Source organism: Chiloscyllium plagiosum, unplaced genomic scaffold (genome assembly GCF_037043375.1).
Source record: "Chiloscyllium plagiosum isolate Xiang-an unplaced genomic scaffold, Cpla_swu_hap1 HiC_scaffold_15, whole genome shotgun sequence".
Taxonomy (NCBI): domain Eukaryota; kingdom Metazoa; phylum Chordata; class Chondrichthyes; order Orectolobiformes; family Hemiscylliidae; genus Chiloscyllium; species Chiloscyllium plagiosum.
The window spans coordinates 62,595,542-62,612,492 of record NW_028270153.1 but is presented as its reverse complement, the minus strand read 5'-3'; the positions used below and the strand labels follow the sequence as shown (position 1 = coordinate 62,612,492).

Below are 16,951 nucleotides of genomic sequence, written 5' to 3'. Positions count from 1 at the left end.
CTTTACATTTTTCCTATTCCTATTCTTTCTGCACTTTTATTTCTGTTTTTAAAAAATGTTTTAAATAAGGATGACAATTCAAGACTATTAGCTGACACTAGTTGTCTTTAGTACTTGGCAGTAAGGAAGTTAGAGGATTGTAGTAAAGCTACATTTCACAACTTCCTTTTATGAAGAGTTCGGTAATTCAGGATTTTTTGAGCAGAGTTTTAGAACCATTGTGACATTCATTAGTTAAGTATAAAAGTGCCTGTTTGTAAAGTGAGCAGGTAAACAAACAAATTTCAATGCAGGTCAAAATGAGGATGAACAGATCTTTTAGTTTTCAAGCATATGTGTTATTTATATGAATTAGTTGTGGCAGTCCAAAAAAAAGTTATGTCCCTGTGAACTGATTACTAAATGTGTATCACCACATCAAGACAGTTGCTACCTGACTAGTGAGGCAGTTAGGAATCTCCAATACCCAAACTATTTTCATGGTAAGTCTTCTGATCAAAATTTAAAATTGAACAGAACTATTCAACTTTTTTTCTGTAAGTTGCAATGGTGGGTTTTCAGTTTTTGAGGTGTGCATTTGTGGACTATATACAGCTGTAGTAGTGCAGGTATAAAATGACAAACATTTAATGGCTGTTAACTTGTGGATTCACATATGAAGGGGACAGTTTTTTGCTACAGTCAATCTTGGGAACATCATGCAAAATTAACATTGTTACAAGTTTTGGTGCAAAAGTGAATGTTTTATTACAACTCCATATACAGCATACATGAAAACAATCCAAATATTTGAGAATATACAAAGAATCAATCCAAGAATGATGGCCATTCTTCTGCTGTACAGTGTTTCATTCACCTGAATATTGCCGTAATGCAACACATTGGTCAAGGACATTCCTTACCAAGGAACAGTTTCACCAACTGAACCCATCCCATGTAGTTTTGTTGTCATGGGTAATAGGAACTGTACTGCTGCTTGGGTGATCAGAAGTTGCTTTGAAAACAAGCCAAATCCTCTCCTCAACCATTACCTATATGCAACCCCTGGAAAGCATCACTAATTAACAATGGAGAGGATTGCCTCTTTCCTAACCTTGGTCGAAAATTCAGTAAGTCAAACACCTGCTCTCCTGTCTTTTGGATTAAAATTAAGATTATCACAAAAATATATCAGCTACTTAATGAAAATTTGGGTAAAGTAGCAACAGAATTCCTGTGTAGCTGAAAATGGATTATTAAAGAGTAGGTCATCATAGAAGAGAACTTGAGTTAATTTGCTGAGTTTGCTTTAGATAAATCTGCAGGATACAGTGATACTGTTCACCGAGCTGGGAATTTGTGTTGCAGACGTTAAATGCTGGAGAAAAGATCACAGAAGTGCTTCACAGGAGGCTCCCAAGCACTGAGGATGTCACCTAAACAGGGGACGAAATGTCTGCAACACAAATTCCCAGTTCGGCGAACAGAACCACAACAATGAGCACCCGAGCTACAAATCTTTGCACAAGCTTTGGATACAGTGATAATTATGTGAAATGGTGTTTCTCAGTTATGCATTGAGTCCAACCTACACACAGTGCTGAACCCAAAACAAACACTATTGTCATTTTAGTGAAAGGTGCAAAAATCACAATTCCAACAGGGTTTAAAGGCAAGTGCAATGATTGCTTTTGGTTTTTAAATAGCGATTCTTCCAGGTGTGGTACAGGCTCACTAATAAATATGGCCCATTTCTGAAAGATATTCACTTTTGCAATGCATTTTCCAAAACCTTGTTAGTAGCTTCATCTCCTCTTGTACCTGAAACACATCACATATACAATCAACATGTATGCTGCTTTAACATGCTAACAGTTAATACCTGAAGAACTAGATAACAGCAAAAGGGGTAATTAAGCAAAAGAATCACATTAAATGCTGGACTTCACACAAGCCAATCAATCAGTTTTGAAAACACTGAAAATGGTACATGTAGGAGCATACATTTGTTCTTGGTAGATCAGGATAATACCATGTAACAAGACAATATTAACTACTCCACTCAAGGATGACAGGAACCAACCATATAGGTGAAGGGTCATGTGTTGGGCCATATCAAGGGCAGTTAGTTTCCTGACAAATGAGTGAGGCAGTTAGGAATCTCCAATACCCAAACTATTTTCATGGTAAGTCTCCTGATCAAAACTTAAAATTGATGAACAGATCTGTTGTATTTTTTTTCTGCAAGTTGCAATGGTGGGTTTTCAGTTTTTGAGGTGTGCATTTGTGGTCTGTATACAGCTATAGTAGTGCGGTTAAACAAATGGGCAAGTGGTCAGTTGTAATGGCAGCCATGAACAAATTATGAAGTCATAGACCCTTCAGTCCAACTCATCCATGCTGACTAGATATTCTAAACTAGTCTCATTTGCCAGCACTTGGCCCATAGTCCTCCAGACCCTTTCTAGTCATATACCCATTCAGATGCCTTTTAAATATTGTAAGTGCAGCAGCCTCTACCATTTCCTCTGGCAGCTCATTCCACACACATCCCACCCTCTGCGTGAAACAATTGCCCCTTAGGACATTTTTAAATTTTTCCTCTCACCCTAAACCTATGTCCTCTAGTTCTACATTCCCCCATAGCAGAAAAGAGACCTTGTCTAATTACCCTATCCCATGCCTCTAATGTTTTTATAAACCTCCATAAGGTTACCCCTCAGCCACAGACACTCCAGTGAAAATAGTCCCAGCCTCTTTGGCCTCCCTATAGCTCCAATCCTATTAACGTTCTTGTAAATCTTTTCTGAACCCTTTTTGTGGATGTTGAACCACATCTGAAAGACCAACCTTGGGTGATGTACCAGAGGTCTGTTTGTGCCTGTGAAACTGCATCAAAGCCAACTCGACTTAGAGCATTCAGGAGAGGGCAGAAACATCGAGAATAATACTTGTTTTAAAAAAAATCCAAACAACTCTGAGAACTTGGGGGATTTCTCAATTTGATGAGCATAATGAGAGACTGATACGTTTTCATGTTGAAGGACAAGAACAATTAGAGCATATAATTCAACTTAATCATCATTCGTGATTTGGGCTGTGGAACCACTGGTTTTGTGACCATAACTATACATGCAGCAGTAGCCCTCTTCCAATCCTCTGCAGGAGTAGCCAATAAGAAATATTTGTTTTACAGCAGAACCATTTACCTGGACTTGGATTTAAAGGAACCGCCTTTTTTGTGTTGCTTTATCCCCAGCCTCTTTCGATCCTCAAAGGATGGCCTGCAGAGAAACCAATATTATATCAATAATTCTTTTGATATGCTGCAGAAAAATTTTTTTTAAACCATTTACACAAGGGATTCCTTTTAAAGGATATGTAAAGGTCAGCCTGCCATTGACTGCTCTGTCTGGTCAGATTCAACAGTTTATTTAGTTCTTTCACATGTCCCACTTTGGTAAGGTACAAAGGGTGGTGGCAACAACAGTTACACCATCAGGAGAAAAGATTTGCAAAATTTAAAAACAAAGTTGTGCACATCATTCAATGCAACTCAGGTAGAGATAACTCAGCTATACATTCAAGACAGCTTTTCAGAATATCTATTCACAAGGAAACCTCCCTCTTACCCCAGGAGAATATCCACAACAGCAGTGCTGTCTTCTGCCCTTGCTATATATAAAAGGCACCTCTCATCTATACAGTTAGACACACAGCACATCTTCCTATCCGATGAAGGTTCTCTACTGTCCAACTCGGCTCCATTGTCCTCTGAAGCTCTGGCCACCTGAGTGATTCCACAAAGGTGGGGAACCCTCCCCTTCCCGTCCAACTACATGCAGCTGTTCCACTCCCAAACACAATATTCATACACCTTGCTCAGTGCTGGTCTTCCTCCCTCAAAACGGGCCCCCATTCACCCATCAGATCAGTAATTTAATGCTACTCACCCAGCTCTGTACTGTTTAAGGGCCTTTTGACTTGTGTTTGTTAATTCTTCATCAAACACAGATTTCTTTGATTTGTTTGTTCTGTTCTTTTTACCCTCTGAAGATAACAAAAATTTGCTCAATATATAAACACATTTTAAACTGCATCATTCAGTAGAAACAATTTCCACAGCAAAGTGTTGTTGTATCAGAAATACACTGGACTCTGGTTTCACCCACACCAGTGAGACTGTTCATGTACCTGCTGTGGGCTTTGGTTCATCCTCAGGCATCACCCTCGCTCTCTTTGGCTTACGGCCTCGTTTAGCAACACGTTCTGCGTACATCTGCGATTTCGTGATTTCAAACTGTGTCCTCTCTTCCGCCTGGAGTAAATGAGAAGACATTACCAAACCTACTGTAATAGACCACAACCTCCCACATGGGAATCACCTGAAGCCAGTGTTTTTAAGGTACCGAAGGTGACTGAGTAATCAGATAGGTTGATTGTCTCTATCTCCTAAACAGAGCATCCCTGACTTTGCCAATGCCACGACAGGGATGTATGGAGCCGACCTCAAGCATTTCCACAAACAAAGAGGGAGAGAAATTTTGAAAATCCACCAATGATCAGTCAAATGGCACTGTGCAGAGTTTTCTGGTCTGTAAAATCCCTTATTACTTAATTTGGATAAACATATGGATAATAATAGTACTGTTGCCTCACAGTGCGAGGGATCTGAAATCAATTCCTGCCTCGGGCAATTGTCTGTGTGGAGTTTGCACATTCTCCCCGTCTCTGCGTGGGTTTCCTCCGGGTGCTCTGGTTTCCCTCCACAATCCAAAGATGTGCAAGTTAGGTGAATTGGCCATGTTAAATTTGCCCATAGTATTCAGGGATGTGTCAGTTAGGTGAATTAGGTGTGGGGTAAATGTAGAGCACTGTGGGAATGGGTCTGGGTGGGTTACTCTGCGGAGGATCGGTGTGGACTTGTTGAGCCAAAGAGCTTGTTTCCACACTGTAGGGATTCTACATCTATAATGGAATAGTGTAGGTTAGATGGCATTCAGATTGGTTTCAATGTCTGCGAAACATCAAGGGCTGAAGGGCCTATACTGCACTGTAATGTTTTATGTTCTATACCTAGATTTAGCTACCTTTCTCAGTCTCCATCAAGGCTCCTGCAACACAAACCTAGAAACTGTACCCACTAGAAAAACTGGGGCAGTGGCTTTATGGGAACACCATCTCACCCATGTTCCCCTCTAAGCCACACATCATCCTGATATTGGAACCACAGTTGACATTCCTTCACTGTGGCTGCGTCAGAATTCTGGAATACACTTCCTAATGGTACTGCCTGTGCATCTCCCACTCCCAATGGAGAAGGCAGCTCACCATTCTTCCTCCAGGAAATATAGGGATGAGCAATAAATGTTGGCCTACCCTGTTACACCCATGACCTGTGAATTAACAGTTAAGAAAAACAGTTCAAGTACTCTGCTCTTTTGGCCTTCTCCTGAAGACCTCAGATTCTATTTGGTGTGAGTTGAACTTGGCGCAGCTTTGTAAGAATCTGAAGTCCTTCTTTCTTCACCAATCTTCCGTTAATTGTACATGGATCAAATGGCATGAGTGGGATGATTTGATCTAATAGAAGACAGTGAGGTCTGCAGATGCTGGAGATCAGAATTGAGAGTGTGCTGCTGGAAAAGCACAGCAGGTCAGGCAGCATCAGTGGAGCAGGGGAATCGACGTTTCGGGCCGGAGCCTTGAGTCAGGAATGAGTCTGGGAGTCTCGGGGCTGGAGAGATAAATAGGAGGGGGGTGGGGCTGGGAGGGAAGGTAGCTAAGAGGTGGATGGAAGTGGGGTTGTGGACCTGACCAAGTAGTCACGGAGGGAACGGTCTTTGCGGAAAGCAGATAGAATTGGGAAGGGAAATATATCCCTGGTGGTGGAAATGTTGGTGGATGATGCGATTTATGTGGAGGTTTGTGGGGTAGAAGGTGAGGCCCCTTAATAACCCACCCTCCCCTCCTGGCACTTTCCCCTGCCAATGCAGAAATTGCAAAACCTGCACCCACACCTTGCCCCTCACCTCCATCCAAGGCTCCAAAGAGACATCTCTGGAACACCCGCACCAATCAACCCCACCACACTGTGGCTGAACATTTCAACTCCCCCCCACTCTGCAGAGGATATGCAGGTCCTGAGCCCCCTCAGTCACCACTCCCTCACCACCCGATGCCGGGAGGAAGAACGCTTTATCTTCCATCTTGGAACACTTCAACCCCAGGGCATCAATGTGGACTTCACTAGTTTCCTCATTTCACCCCCCACCCCCCGCCCCCCTTACCCCAGTTTCAACCTTCCAGCTCAGCACCACCCTCATGACCTGCCCCACCTGTAAATCTTCCTTCCCACCTATCCGCTCTACCCTCCTCTCTGACCTATTGCCTTTACCCCTTCTTCTATCCACCTATTGCACTACCAGCTACCTTCTCTACCCCTCCTATTTATCTCTCCAGCCCCGAGGCTCCCAGCCTCATTCCTGATGATGGGCTCCAGCCTGAAACATCAATTTTCCTGCTCCGGATGCTGCCTGACCTGCTGTGCTTTTCCAGCAACACTGACTTGATCTAGTAGGCTACTCTTCTTCACCATCTCCAATGAGTTTCGCATTGGGAATAACCCTGAGATTAATACCCAAACTCATTGCACTGACACCCCTGACAAGAATCGATAGACAGTACTCGCCACGTTCATTAAGACCAGGTTCCCACTCATTCGTAACTCTTTACTAACCCACTGTTTTACTATAGCAAGGTTTCATTCATTCAATCATAAAACTGCAGTTCTGTAGTGTCCAAATTTAAAAACAATCCTTTCAAACCCACATTTCCACACCTTATCAGCATACAGAACAACATCAGGTTTTCACGAAACATTACCTGTTAAGTACCTTTTAACTGGGCCATTATCCCTTTAAGAAACTGACAAATCTGTGCTTGCATGAAACTGCATGAATGAATGAAACTCATACTGACAAATAGTAAATAAATCTCACCACACAGCTGAAGTAATCAATTTACTATCCTTTATTCTCCTATTACAATCTCTAACTTATTTGGAGCATATAGGCCTACTTTTTTATACAAACACTACTAATTAAAAGACAAAAGAACTAACACCTCTAATTATGCAAGCAGCCTGGACAGAAGGAGCAGCCAGCAGTTAGCACATTCTTAACCCATCTTCTATCTCCCAGGACAGAAACCCTTCAAACTGCTGTTTACTATAGATGAAAAATGTAACACTATAGTAATGATATATAAGAAATGTATAAAGGGGCTCTTGTAAGAAATGTATTTCAGGGTTCTATTGCTGCCTCGACCTTGTGCTGTGATTGCTGAATACTGAGGCTATTTTTGCCACACACTGATTTCGGTCGTTATTTGAACACGATCCCACAACATTAATCAGGAACAAAAACTTGGTTTCTTGCGCCTCTAACCTCCCTAACTGAAAGACATGGGAGACTAACTATATTTTACTACACTGCTGTCCTGGTTGTGATTAGACACCTCAGCAGAGATCTGGGGTTAAACCTGAGATGTGCTAGATTGCCTAGTTTATTTCCACATTTACTCTCAGTCAGCCATGAGGAAGGTGTGAACTTCTGTACTCCTTATCTGACCGTAAGAGGCAGGAGCAGAATTAGGCCATTCAGCCCATCAAGTATGCACCATCATTCAATGAGATTGTGGCTGATCTGACAGTCTACAACTCCTCTTTCCTGCCTTATCCTCATAACCCTCAATTTCTTTACTAATAAAAAAAAAGCTGTTGAGATCAGTCTCTAATATAGATATTAACCCAAGCTCAACACTCCTTTGCAGTAAAGAATTCCACAGCCTGACTAACCAGAGAGACAATATTCATGAGTTATCATCAGGGATAATGCTCCAAAATAATTCAGGGGTAGATTAATCCACAAAACACTAAATGGTACTCACAGTCATCTCTCCTCTCTTCTTAATAGTTTCCATGAGCAACTTTCTCTTCTTTTTACCTCTGAAGGCAATGTCAAATTCCTGAAGAGCCTTTGCAACTGTATTTAAAACAAAGGTTGACCATATTTATCATCTGAAATATTTCTGTCAGGTTTTACATGACTAACATCTCTGTTCACATTTAATGGGAACTGGTCGTGTAAGCACTGAAAGATGTAATTACACTTCCCTCCAGAGATGACATTTCTACACCATGCCAGAATGTTTTCAGCCTGATGAGTTCCTTTTTATGCATTCATGGGATGTGGGCATCACTGGTTAGGCCAGAATTGATTACCCATCCCTAATCGGGAAGGGAGCAGTTAAGGGTGAACCACATTGCTGTGTGCCCTGGAAATATACATAGGTCAGACCACGTTTTCTCCCCTAAAGGACATTACTGAAGCTGATGGCTTTTTCCAACATTTGACAATGGTTTCATGACCATCGTTAGTTTCTCAATTCCAGATGGTTATTACATGGGCTTTAACCAATTTAAATAAATAGGTTAAGACTTGTATTAGAATTGTAGATTGTCAGCCAAATGAGTTTAGCATTAATCTTATGATAATTTTCCCTTTACATCACATCATAGGTAGTCACTATAAAAACTATACATGTCCATGCTGTGTCATCTAATAGGGCTGCTACACTCTACAGAATGAAGCTCACTTTTCTCTTTCTTCCGTTCCTCTCTGGTTTGAAACCAGGTACGCTCTGGTCTTGTCTCTTTGCTGTCCTTCTGTAACTTGTTTTTGGCAGTGTTAATCTGCAACAACAACAAAATGCATTGCTTTGAGGTACAAAACACCCTACAGGAAAACTGATCAAACGATGGCTACCAAGTTAAAGTTTGCACTCGATCAAAGGAAAAATGGGTTATAAAGTTGCTGGGGAAAAAAAAACATAGGCTATCATCGTCTAAAAATAGGTGGCGATCACCTTCACTGAATTGAGATTGGTTCTGGTGGATTGAAAGGCAAATGTAATCTCGCTATTTAGGAAGAGAAAGAGAGAAGCGTGGAAACGAGACGTGCTAGCTCAACATCAGCAGCGAGGAAATGCTAGAATATTTTGTAAAAACTGTGATAACCGGACATTTGAAAAGTTTAGGCAGTCAGCATAGATTTTTTTTCCCAACAGGGAAATCATATTTGATAACCCTGTTGGACTACTTGAAGGGTGCTATAGCAGACTAGATAAGGGGAGACCAGAGACTGAGGTGTTCGGATTTTGAGAACAGCCCATATAAGAGATCAGCAAATAAAATTACAGCACTTGGAATTGGAGATAATATACTGGTACGAATTTAGAATTGGTTAATGAACAGAAATCAAAGTACAGACGAACCTCGATTATCTGAATACCAATTATCCGAAAATTGGATTATCCGAAGGAGATCTCGAGGTCCCAATGGAAACATTACATCAAAGACGTGTTTTCAACAGTGATCACGTCTTTTGGTTACAGTCTCCAAATGACTGACTGCCTGCCCTCTGTCTCTCGCTGCACTTTCCTTGGAGTTCTACACAGAAGTGTACCCTAAACCCCACTTCCCGAGATAATCTCCCCAACGTTGTCCTGTCCTGTAAAGGGCAATGGTGGAAACTATCAAAAAGATGCAGTAAAAGGTTGCGTACGTGGCTGTGCGTGTGCGCGCGCACACTATTTGGAGACTCACAAAGGCAACTGCGACAGTCTTATTGTTCGTGTCCAGTCCGGCTGCCCCAGAGAGGTTTGGGGGCTGGCAGGGGACGGGGCTGGGGGCAGTGTCGGGGGGGGGGGGGGGGGGCGGCGTCGCAACGGGGCTGGGGGGGCGGCGTCGCAACGGGGCTGGTAGCGGGGTGGCGGTGTTGCATGGGGCGGGGGGCGCCGCACGGGGCTGGGGGTCGTCGCACGGGGCTGGGGGTGGTGTCGCACAGGGGTGGGGGGGTCAGATGGGGCTGGGGGCAGTGTCACACGTGACTGGGGTTGGGGAGGCAGCGTTGCATGGGGCTGGGGGCGGGGCAATGTGTCATGGGGCTGGGGGCGATGTCACACGGGGCTTGTGTCGGGGGGGCAGTGTCGCGTGGGGCTGGGAGTGGGGAGGGGTGGTGTTGCACGGGGCTGGGGCCAGTGTTGCCCGGGCCAGGGGGTGGGCGGGTGTCACACGGGGCTGGGGGAACGGTGTGTAATGGGGCTGGGGCAGAGGTGAAGGGGGGAGGGGGGCGGTGTCACACGGGGCTGGTGTGGGGGAGGGGGAGCAGTGTGTCACGGGGCCGGTGGGCAGTGTTGCACGGGTCCGGGGGCTGGTGTCGCATGGAGCTGGGGGCGGGGTTCGGTGTCGCACGGGTAAGGGTGGTGTCGCATGGGGCTGGTGTGGGGGGCGGTGTGTAATGGGGGGATGCGGGGGGACGCGTGGGGCTGGCGGCGGAGGGGGCGGTGTCACACGGGGCTGGCAGCGGGGGGGGGTGTCACGCGGGGCTGGCAGCTGGGGGGCGGTGTCACGCGGGGGGGAGGTGTCGCATGGGTAAGGGGCCGGGGGGGGGGGGGGAGGGCGGTGTCGCATGGGGCTGGTGTGGGGGGCGGTGTGTAATGGGGGGATGCGGGGGGACGGAGGGGGGCGGTGTCGCACGGGGCTGGCAGCGGTGTCGCGCGGGGAAACGTGCGGGGGGCAGTGTCGCACGGGGAAACGGGTGAGGGGGACATTGTCGCACAGGGCTGGGGGCGGTGTCGAACGGGTAAGGGGCCGGTGGGGAGGGCGGTGTTGCACGGGGCTGGTGTGAGGGGCATAATGGGGGGGGGGGGGTGGGGTCAGATGTGAAGGGGGGGCGCTGTCACACGGGGCTGGTGTGGGGGGGGGAGCGGTGTGTCACGGGGCTGGGAGGCAGTGTTGCACGGGTCTTAGGGCGGTGTTGCATGGAGCTTGGGGCGGGGGGGCGGCCAGTGCCCCAACACAGATCCTTGCGGAGCATCGCTGGTCACAGACCTCCAGTCTGAACAACACCTTCCACCACCACCCTCTACCACTTATCAAGCCAATTTTATATCCAATTGGCTAGCTCACAGTGGATTCCACATAATCTAACCTTGATAACCAGTCTCCCATGTGGAATTTTGTTGAAGGCCTTGATAAAGCCCATATATACAATGTCTACCACTCTGTCTTCATCTCTCTTCTTGGCCACCTCTTCAAAACTCAATCAAGTTTGTAAAACATGATCTGGTAAGGCCAGCATTCATTGCCCATCCCTAATGACCCAGAGGGCAAGTTAATAGTCAACCACATTGGAGTCACATGTGGGACCAGGTAAGGATGGCAGTGTCCGTCCTTGAAGCACATTAGTGAACCAGATGGGTTTTTAATGACAATCGACAGTGCTTTTCATGGTCAGCATCAGACTAACTTTATTTGTAAATTACAGATTTTTATTGAATTCAAATTCTATCATCTGCTATAGTTGGACTTGAGCTCGACAGGGTAGACTCAGGAAACGTGTCGTCTATGGCTGGCGGCCCTAGAATCAGGGAATGTCATCTCAAAGAGAGACAGACTATTTAGGACTGAAGAAAGGGAGGACACAGATGCTGGAAAGTCAGAATCAAAAAAGGGTGGCGCTGGAAAAGCACAGCAGGTCAGGCAGCATCCGAGGAGCTGGGGAGTCGACGTTTCAGGCATAAGCTCTTCATCAGGAATCATATATTAGACATCTTCATTCATGTAGTACAGACCAACATAGAATTTGTCTCCCTAATTGTTTGCTGTGCCTGCATGTTAGCTTCCGTGATTGATGATCAAAATTACACGCGTCCTTTTTGACATTTGATATCAACACTTCCCAATCTCTCTCTATTTAGGAAACTCCCTTAATTTCTGTTTTTCATACCAAAATTAACTCCATTTTGTCCACACTACATAGATTGATTTCTAGGTCTTAAAGACATCATGAGATAGCAGGACAGTGTGGGGAAATGGTATTGAGGTAGATCAGCCATGATTTCATGGAATAGAGAAAGTGGCTTGAGGGGCTGAATGGCCTACTCCTTCTAAACAAGTAGACCAGGTTCAACAAGTGCTTGCTGATTGCAGAGAAGCAGATCATTTCCTTGCAGTGTAGTTTATCACAAAACACTGCAATAACTAGACTAACCCACTCCACAACAGTTCATCAGTAATGTAAGGGGAGTAAAAAAATCTATGACAGAAACTCTCCACTTGTTGATACATTTCTTGACATTAAATCGCAACAGGCTAAAAAAAAAAAAATATTTTGGCAGTGACCCCCTTTAACCTAGTATATCAGATTGTGAATCAGAACCTGAGGCAGATATTAGCAAACACAAAGCTCGCAGTTACCCACATCTGTGATATACAGAACAACCTTGATTTTCCAAATGAGACGGGCGGGGAGTATTTTGTTCAGATAACTGATTATTCAGATAACGGATAATGTTTTTATGGGATCTTGAGATCTTGTTTGGATAATCCGAAATTCGGATATTTAATATTCAGATAACTGAAGTTTTTCTGTATATAGTTTAAAAAAGCTAAAATATTAATAAATTATTGTCAACTTTGAATGGCTTACAAATAGACTGTGATGAATGTTCCCAGTATTTGATCACCTGCTGATCCACCTTTAACACTTGGTTGGTCATGCAAACCACATGTAAAGGGGGGCAGTCTAGTCCTTAAAGTTTACATGCAACATACCTGAGCCTCCGATCGCTGAAGCATCTTCTCCTCCTTTTCTAGCTGCAGCACTGCATAGATTTCCTTTTCCAGTTTCTCAATCTTGTCCCTGAACTTCAACACCACCTCTGTGAAGAGAGTGATCAGGGAATCAGCATGAGATTACATTTACGAAAGGTCACATACATGTCACAGGGGCACTGGTGTCACGCCCCCTGCCTGGAGGTGCCACTCTGTTGGGTTACAGTACATTCAGGGTCAATAGCCCTCCTGCATCATGCCAAGTAGCAATTTCACAGTTATGAGCCTAGACGATGAATAATAGAAGGCTTTTTAACTATGAAAGGCATCTGTGCCTAGCCTAATGCTGCCCTCATCTAAAGCCCATATCTTTCTTCAAATGCCAAGGCATCAGACAAACTGGAGTGAACTCCGTGAAAACTATGGTCAACAGTGCCAATTTTCTTTACTTGCTTCAACAACATGTAACTGACAGTGAAGATGCTCACAAGGAGTTACAGAATGCTGGGGAGCTGTTGCAATATGAAAGGGCAGTCATGTAAGAGTCCGTTTCACACGTGATTCCCATTTAAACAGAAGGACATGTGGTGTAACAGTTGGATTCCTATTAAGGGTGCAGATGACAAGTCTTGTTTTTTGAATGTTGTGCTCAAACTGCTTTCTCTCCCTCACAAATTTAATTTTAAAAAAAGGCCATTCAGCCCACTATGGTTGATGCTGCTGGGATAGTGTCATAGAGATGTACAGCATGGAAACAGACCCTTCGATCCAATCCATCCATGCCAACCAGATATCCCAACCCAATCTAATCCCACCTGCCAGCACCCGGCCCATATCCCTCCAAACCCTTCCTATTCATATACCCATCCAAATGCCTTTTAAATGTTGCAATTGTACCAGCCTCCACCACTTCGACCCATCTTCTGCTGCAGGCACAACACTTTGCAAAGCAACGTTGTTACAAGGACCAACCACACTGCAGCACCTAGTCCTAATGATTAGACAGTGAGGGTCAGCAGGTTACTTTAAAGAGAACATCAGATCCAAATCCATTTCTTATCAAACATGCCACTGCAAACACAGCTTTCCAGCAGAAGTAATTTGATGATGATCAGGAGCCATACAGCACCTAACAAATACAAGTGGGAAATCCAGAGGCTATGGGGCAGTAGCCACAAGACCTGAAAGAGTTAATAAATGGTTTTAAAATCTATACTTGTTTCGTACTTAAAATAGACTTTGGTGCACTAAAACATGATTGCTGTTGATCCCACGATGCAAATAGACTACAAATCTGGCAAATTCCAACCAGGTGAGAATTTATACCATCCTCTTGGAACCTCACACTCTTGCATTGTATGAACACTGCAGTCAAACTAACACAAACAAATGGTAAACACTGCATCTTCCCCAGCAGAACGGAGAACAAAGAACAGCTATCAAATCTCATGACACCCAAAGTGGCAGCAATGGCAGCATCTATCTCATACAACTTTGACTAGGGCCACACAAACTCAACCTCATTAAGCTTAGGAAGCTGCTAACAATCCCACTTATGGCCAATGATGAATACTGGATCCCTGATCAGAGGGTTAGAAACCAATTGTTAAATTGAAACTGACTCCTTAATGGGCCCATCACATGTCCAAAATCCCTCGTCTTTGAAAAAGCTTTAATACATTTCTGAATCCTTTTCTGGTAAAAATCTAGTATTCTGCCAATATTATAATCTAAGAATGTCACCAATGACATTCAAGTGTGTTGTCATTCAATATTAGTCACCCTGCTATAGGAAGGATAACATTAAATTGGAGAGAGGGTTCAGAAAGGATTTACAAGTATGTTGCTGGGACTGGAGGGTTAGAGTTATAAGGAGAGCCTGGGACTTTTTTCACTGGAGCATAGGAATCAGAGTCCAACAGCACAGAAACAGTCCCTTCAGTCCAATCAGTCCATGCTGATCATAATCCTAAACTAAACTAATCCTAACTGTCTGCACTTGGCCCACATCCCCCAAACATTTCTTATTCATGTACTTAGCCAAATGTCCTTTAAATGTTGTAACTGTACCTGCACCCAGCAGTTCCTCTGAAAGTTCATTCCACACACAAACCATTCTGTAAATAAAAAAATGCCCCCATGTCTTATTTAAATCTTTTCCCTCGCACCTTAAAAATATGCCTCCTACTCTTGAAATCAAGATTAAATCATGTTTTTGATTTACTCTAACGAAAGATTTTGCAGGTTGTTTAAAAATTGGACTCCACAAAGGGATTAGGGGAATCACACCACAGTCCATTTCAAAAAGGGGAAAAACACAAGCATCATATATGCTTACAGATAGAAAAAGAGAAACAAAGAATTTAAGTGATCTCTCTCGCATCTGCAACACTTTTCAAGAACAATTTCTCTATCATCTCTCACCTTGTGGGATGACCCGAGCCTTCACTTCAGATTTGGCTTTCCTCACAATCTCTTTCAACATTTTCCTTTCGGATTCACCGACAAGGGAAATGGATCGTCCACTGCGGCCTGCTCGCGCCGTACGACCTACTCTGTGCACGTAGTGCTTAATAGTATTGGGCATTGTGAAGTTTATTACCTAGCACAGAATAACAAAGACACAGTTCCCATCACCAAGCAACATATAACAGCATTCAAATTACTTCATCATTTTGACCTTATCAATCAAACTCTAGAACAATTATTAAATCCTAAAAGTAAACTGCAGATGCTGGAAATCTGAAACAGAAGCAGAGAGTGGTAGGGAAACACAGCAGGGCTTTAGCTACAGATGCTGCCAGACCTGATGTATCAGAACTTCACCATCCACCTCAAACAACATTCTTTTGTGTGGGTCCCAAACCATAACTGAAGTCCTGATGTGATCAGTCCTGTCACAAAGATGAGCCAACTCCTTCTGAATAGACTTTAGATCTTTTCAGATGAACTACAGTTTTTAATTATACTCTCAATGGGTGCACAATTGTCCTCTCATCTAACATATGGTTGGTGATTCCAATACTAACCAAGGCCACAGGAGGACAGAGTGCCAATTGCTAAAAGGGACAAAATACAGAGCTGCCTGTTTAAAAGGAAAGACCTAATAGCAGCTCACTTGACTATTAAGAACTTGACCCCGAACTGCTGAGAACAGGCCCATTACTGTGCCTATTGTCAACTGTTAGTATAACAGTGCTTTTAGGAAAGCAATCCAAGAATAGCATGTGCACAGAATACATTAACAGTAACTATCCATTTTAGAAGCTGACAAAGCTCCCCATCATTTAGTTCCTAGACAATTATTGAGTCACTCACCGTTTTGACCCCATCAATGTCCAGCCCTCTAGCAGCAACATCAGTAGCCACAAGAATATCGATCTGCTCATCTTTAAAGCGCCTGTCACCATGGGTACAAAAGCAAGAGATCGGTCAGTAACGGCCTGACATTCAGTGTCACATTTCTGCAGTAAAACACCCTCCAAAGAGTGCCCATGTTTATCAAGAGGTCAGATAAAAAAAGCTCTTTGGGAATGGAATAACAATTTATATTTACTCTCGCACTCACTGATGGAAACATTCTACATGCAGAAGTATAGAAATCAAGGGTTAGAAAACTATACCACACTGAATAGCTGTATAACTCTGTCTTCACCCATACAGGAACATTTTTCAATAAGGACCAAGAGATTACAATCAAGAATGGAAGCATAGAAGAGTCCTTCCTAGTCCCAAATCCCTGAAGTAATTTCCATTTCTGGAACTGTTGGTTTGATTAAGATCAGCAGAGACCAGTCACTCAACCAGGATGACCCTGATTTGTAGGCCTCAGTATGAGACCAGTAATAAATCCTGCAGATTCTGCGGGCAGTAGCCCCATTTGTGCAGCACTAAACCTGGGGTCAGAATCATAAGGGAGAAGTGCAGGAAGTGATGATTAACAAAGTGGTCATGTGTACTCCCAAACAATAGCTAAAATTAGGAAAGTTTTTACGAACAGTCCTTGCCTGAAAAAAACTTAAGCCTGATGGTTTCAGGGGTGCTGCCAGGTCTTTCACACTTCACCCAAAACTCCATATCTCGTCACTGCGAGTTAGCAGAGTATTCTAAGCCGAGGGTGTCAAGGGAAACCCCGATCCTGTCTGCATCTAATATCCAGGCATCATATATTTCTCAATAGGAGGGAACCCGGGCTGATTTGTGCCCACTTGCCAAGGCGCACAGAGGTCAGGCTTGCTCGGTATTTTGATTCTGCATTGACTTCCCATAACGTTCACTGCCTTTACACACGCA

General features: G+C 43.9%; 1 protein-coding gene across 1 annotated transcript in view; it reads right to left on the bottom strand.

Moving 5' to 3' along the window:
* Positions 1 to 722: 722 nt before the first annotated feature.
* The window catches only part of ddx27 (DEAD (Asp-Glu-Ala-Asp) box polypeptide 27), a 34,182-nt gene continuing 17,953 nt past the window's right edge, over positions 723 to 16,951 (bottom strand). The window contains exons 13-21 of the mRNA XM_043710135.2: positions 15,977 to 16,058; positions 15,083 to 15,260; positions 12,659 to 12,765; positions 8,638 to 8,734; positions 7,930 to 8,024; positions 4,174 to 4,297; positions 3,933 to 4,029; positions 3,189 to 3,263; positions 723 to 1,800 (exon numbers count right to left, since the gene is read on the bottom strand). Coding sequence (XP_043566070.2) covers positions 1,785 to 1,800; positions 3,189 to 3,263; positions 3,933 to 4,029; positions 4,174 to 4,297; positions 7,930 to 8,024; positions 8,638 to 8,734; positions 12,659 to 12,765; positions 15,083 to 15,260; positions 15,977 to 16,058 — 871 coding nt within the window. The 3' untranslated portion in view covers positions 723 to 1,784. The remainder of the gene's footprint in view (positions 1,801 to 3,188; positions 3,264 to 3,932; positions 4,030 to 4,173; positions 4,298 to 7,929; positions 8,025 to 8,637; positions 8,735 to 12,658; positions 12,766 to 15,082; positions 15,261 to 15,976; positions 16,059 to 16,951) is intronic.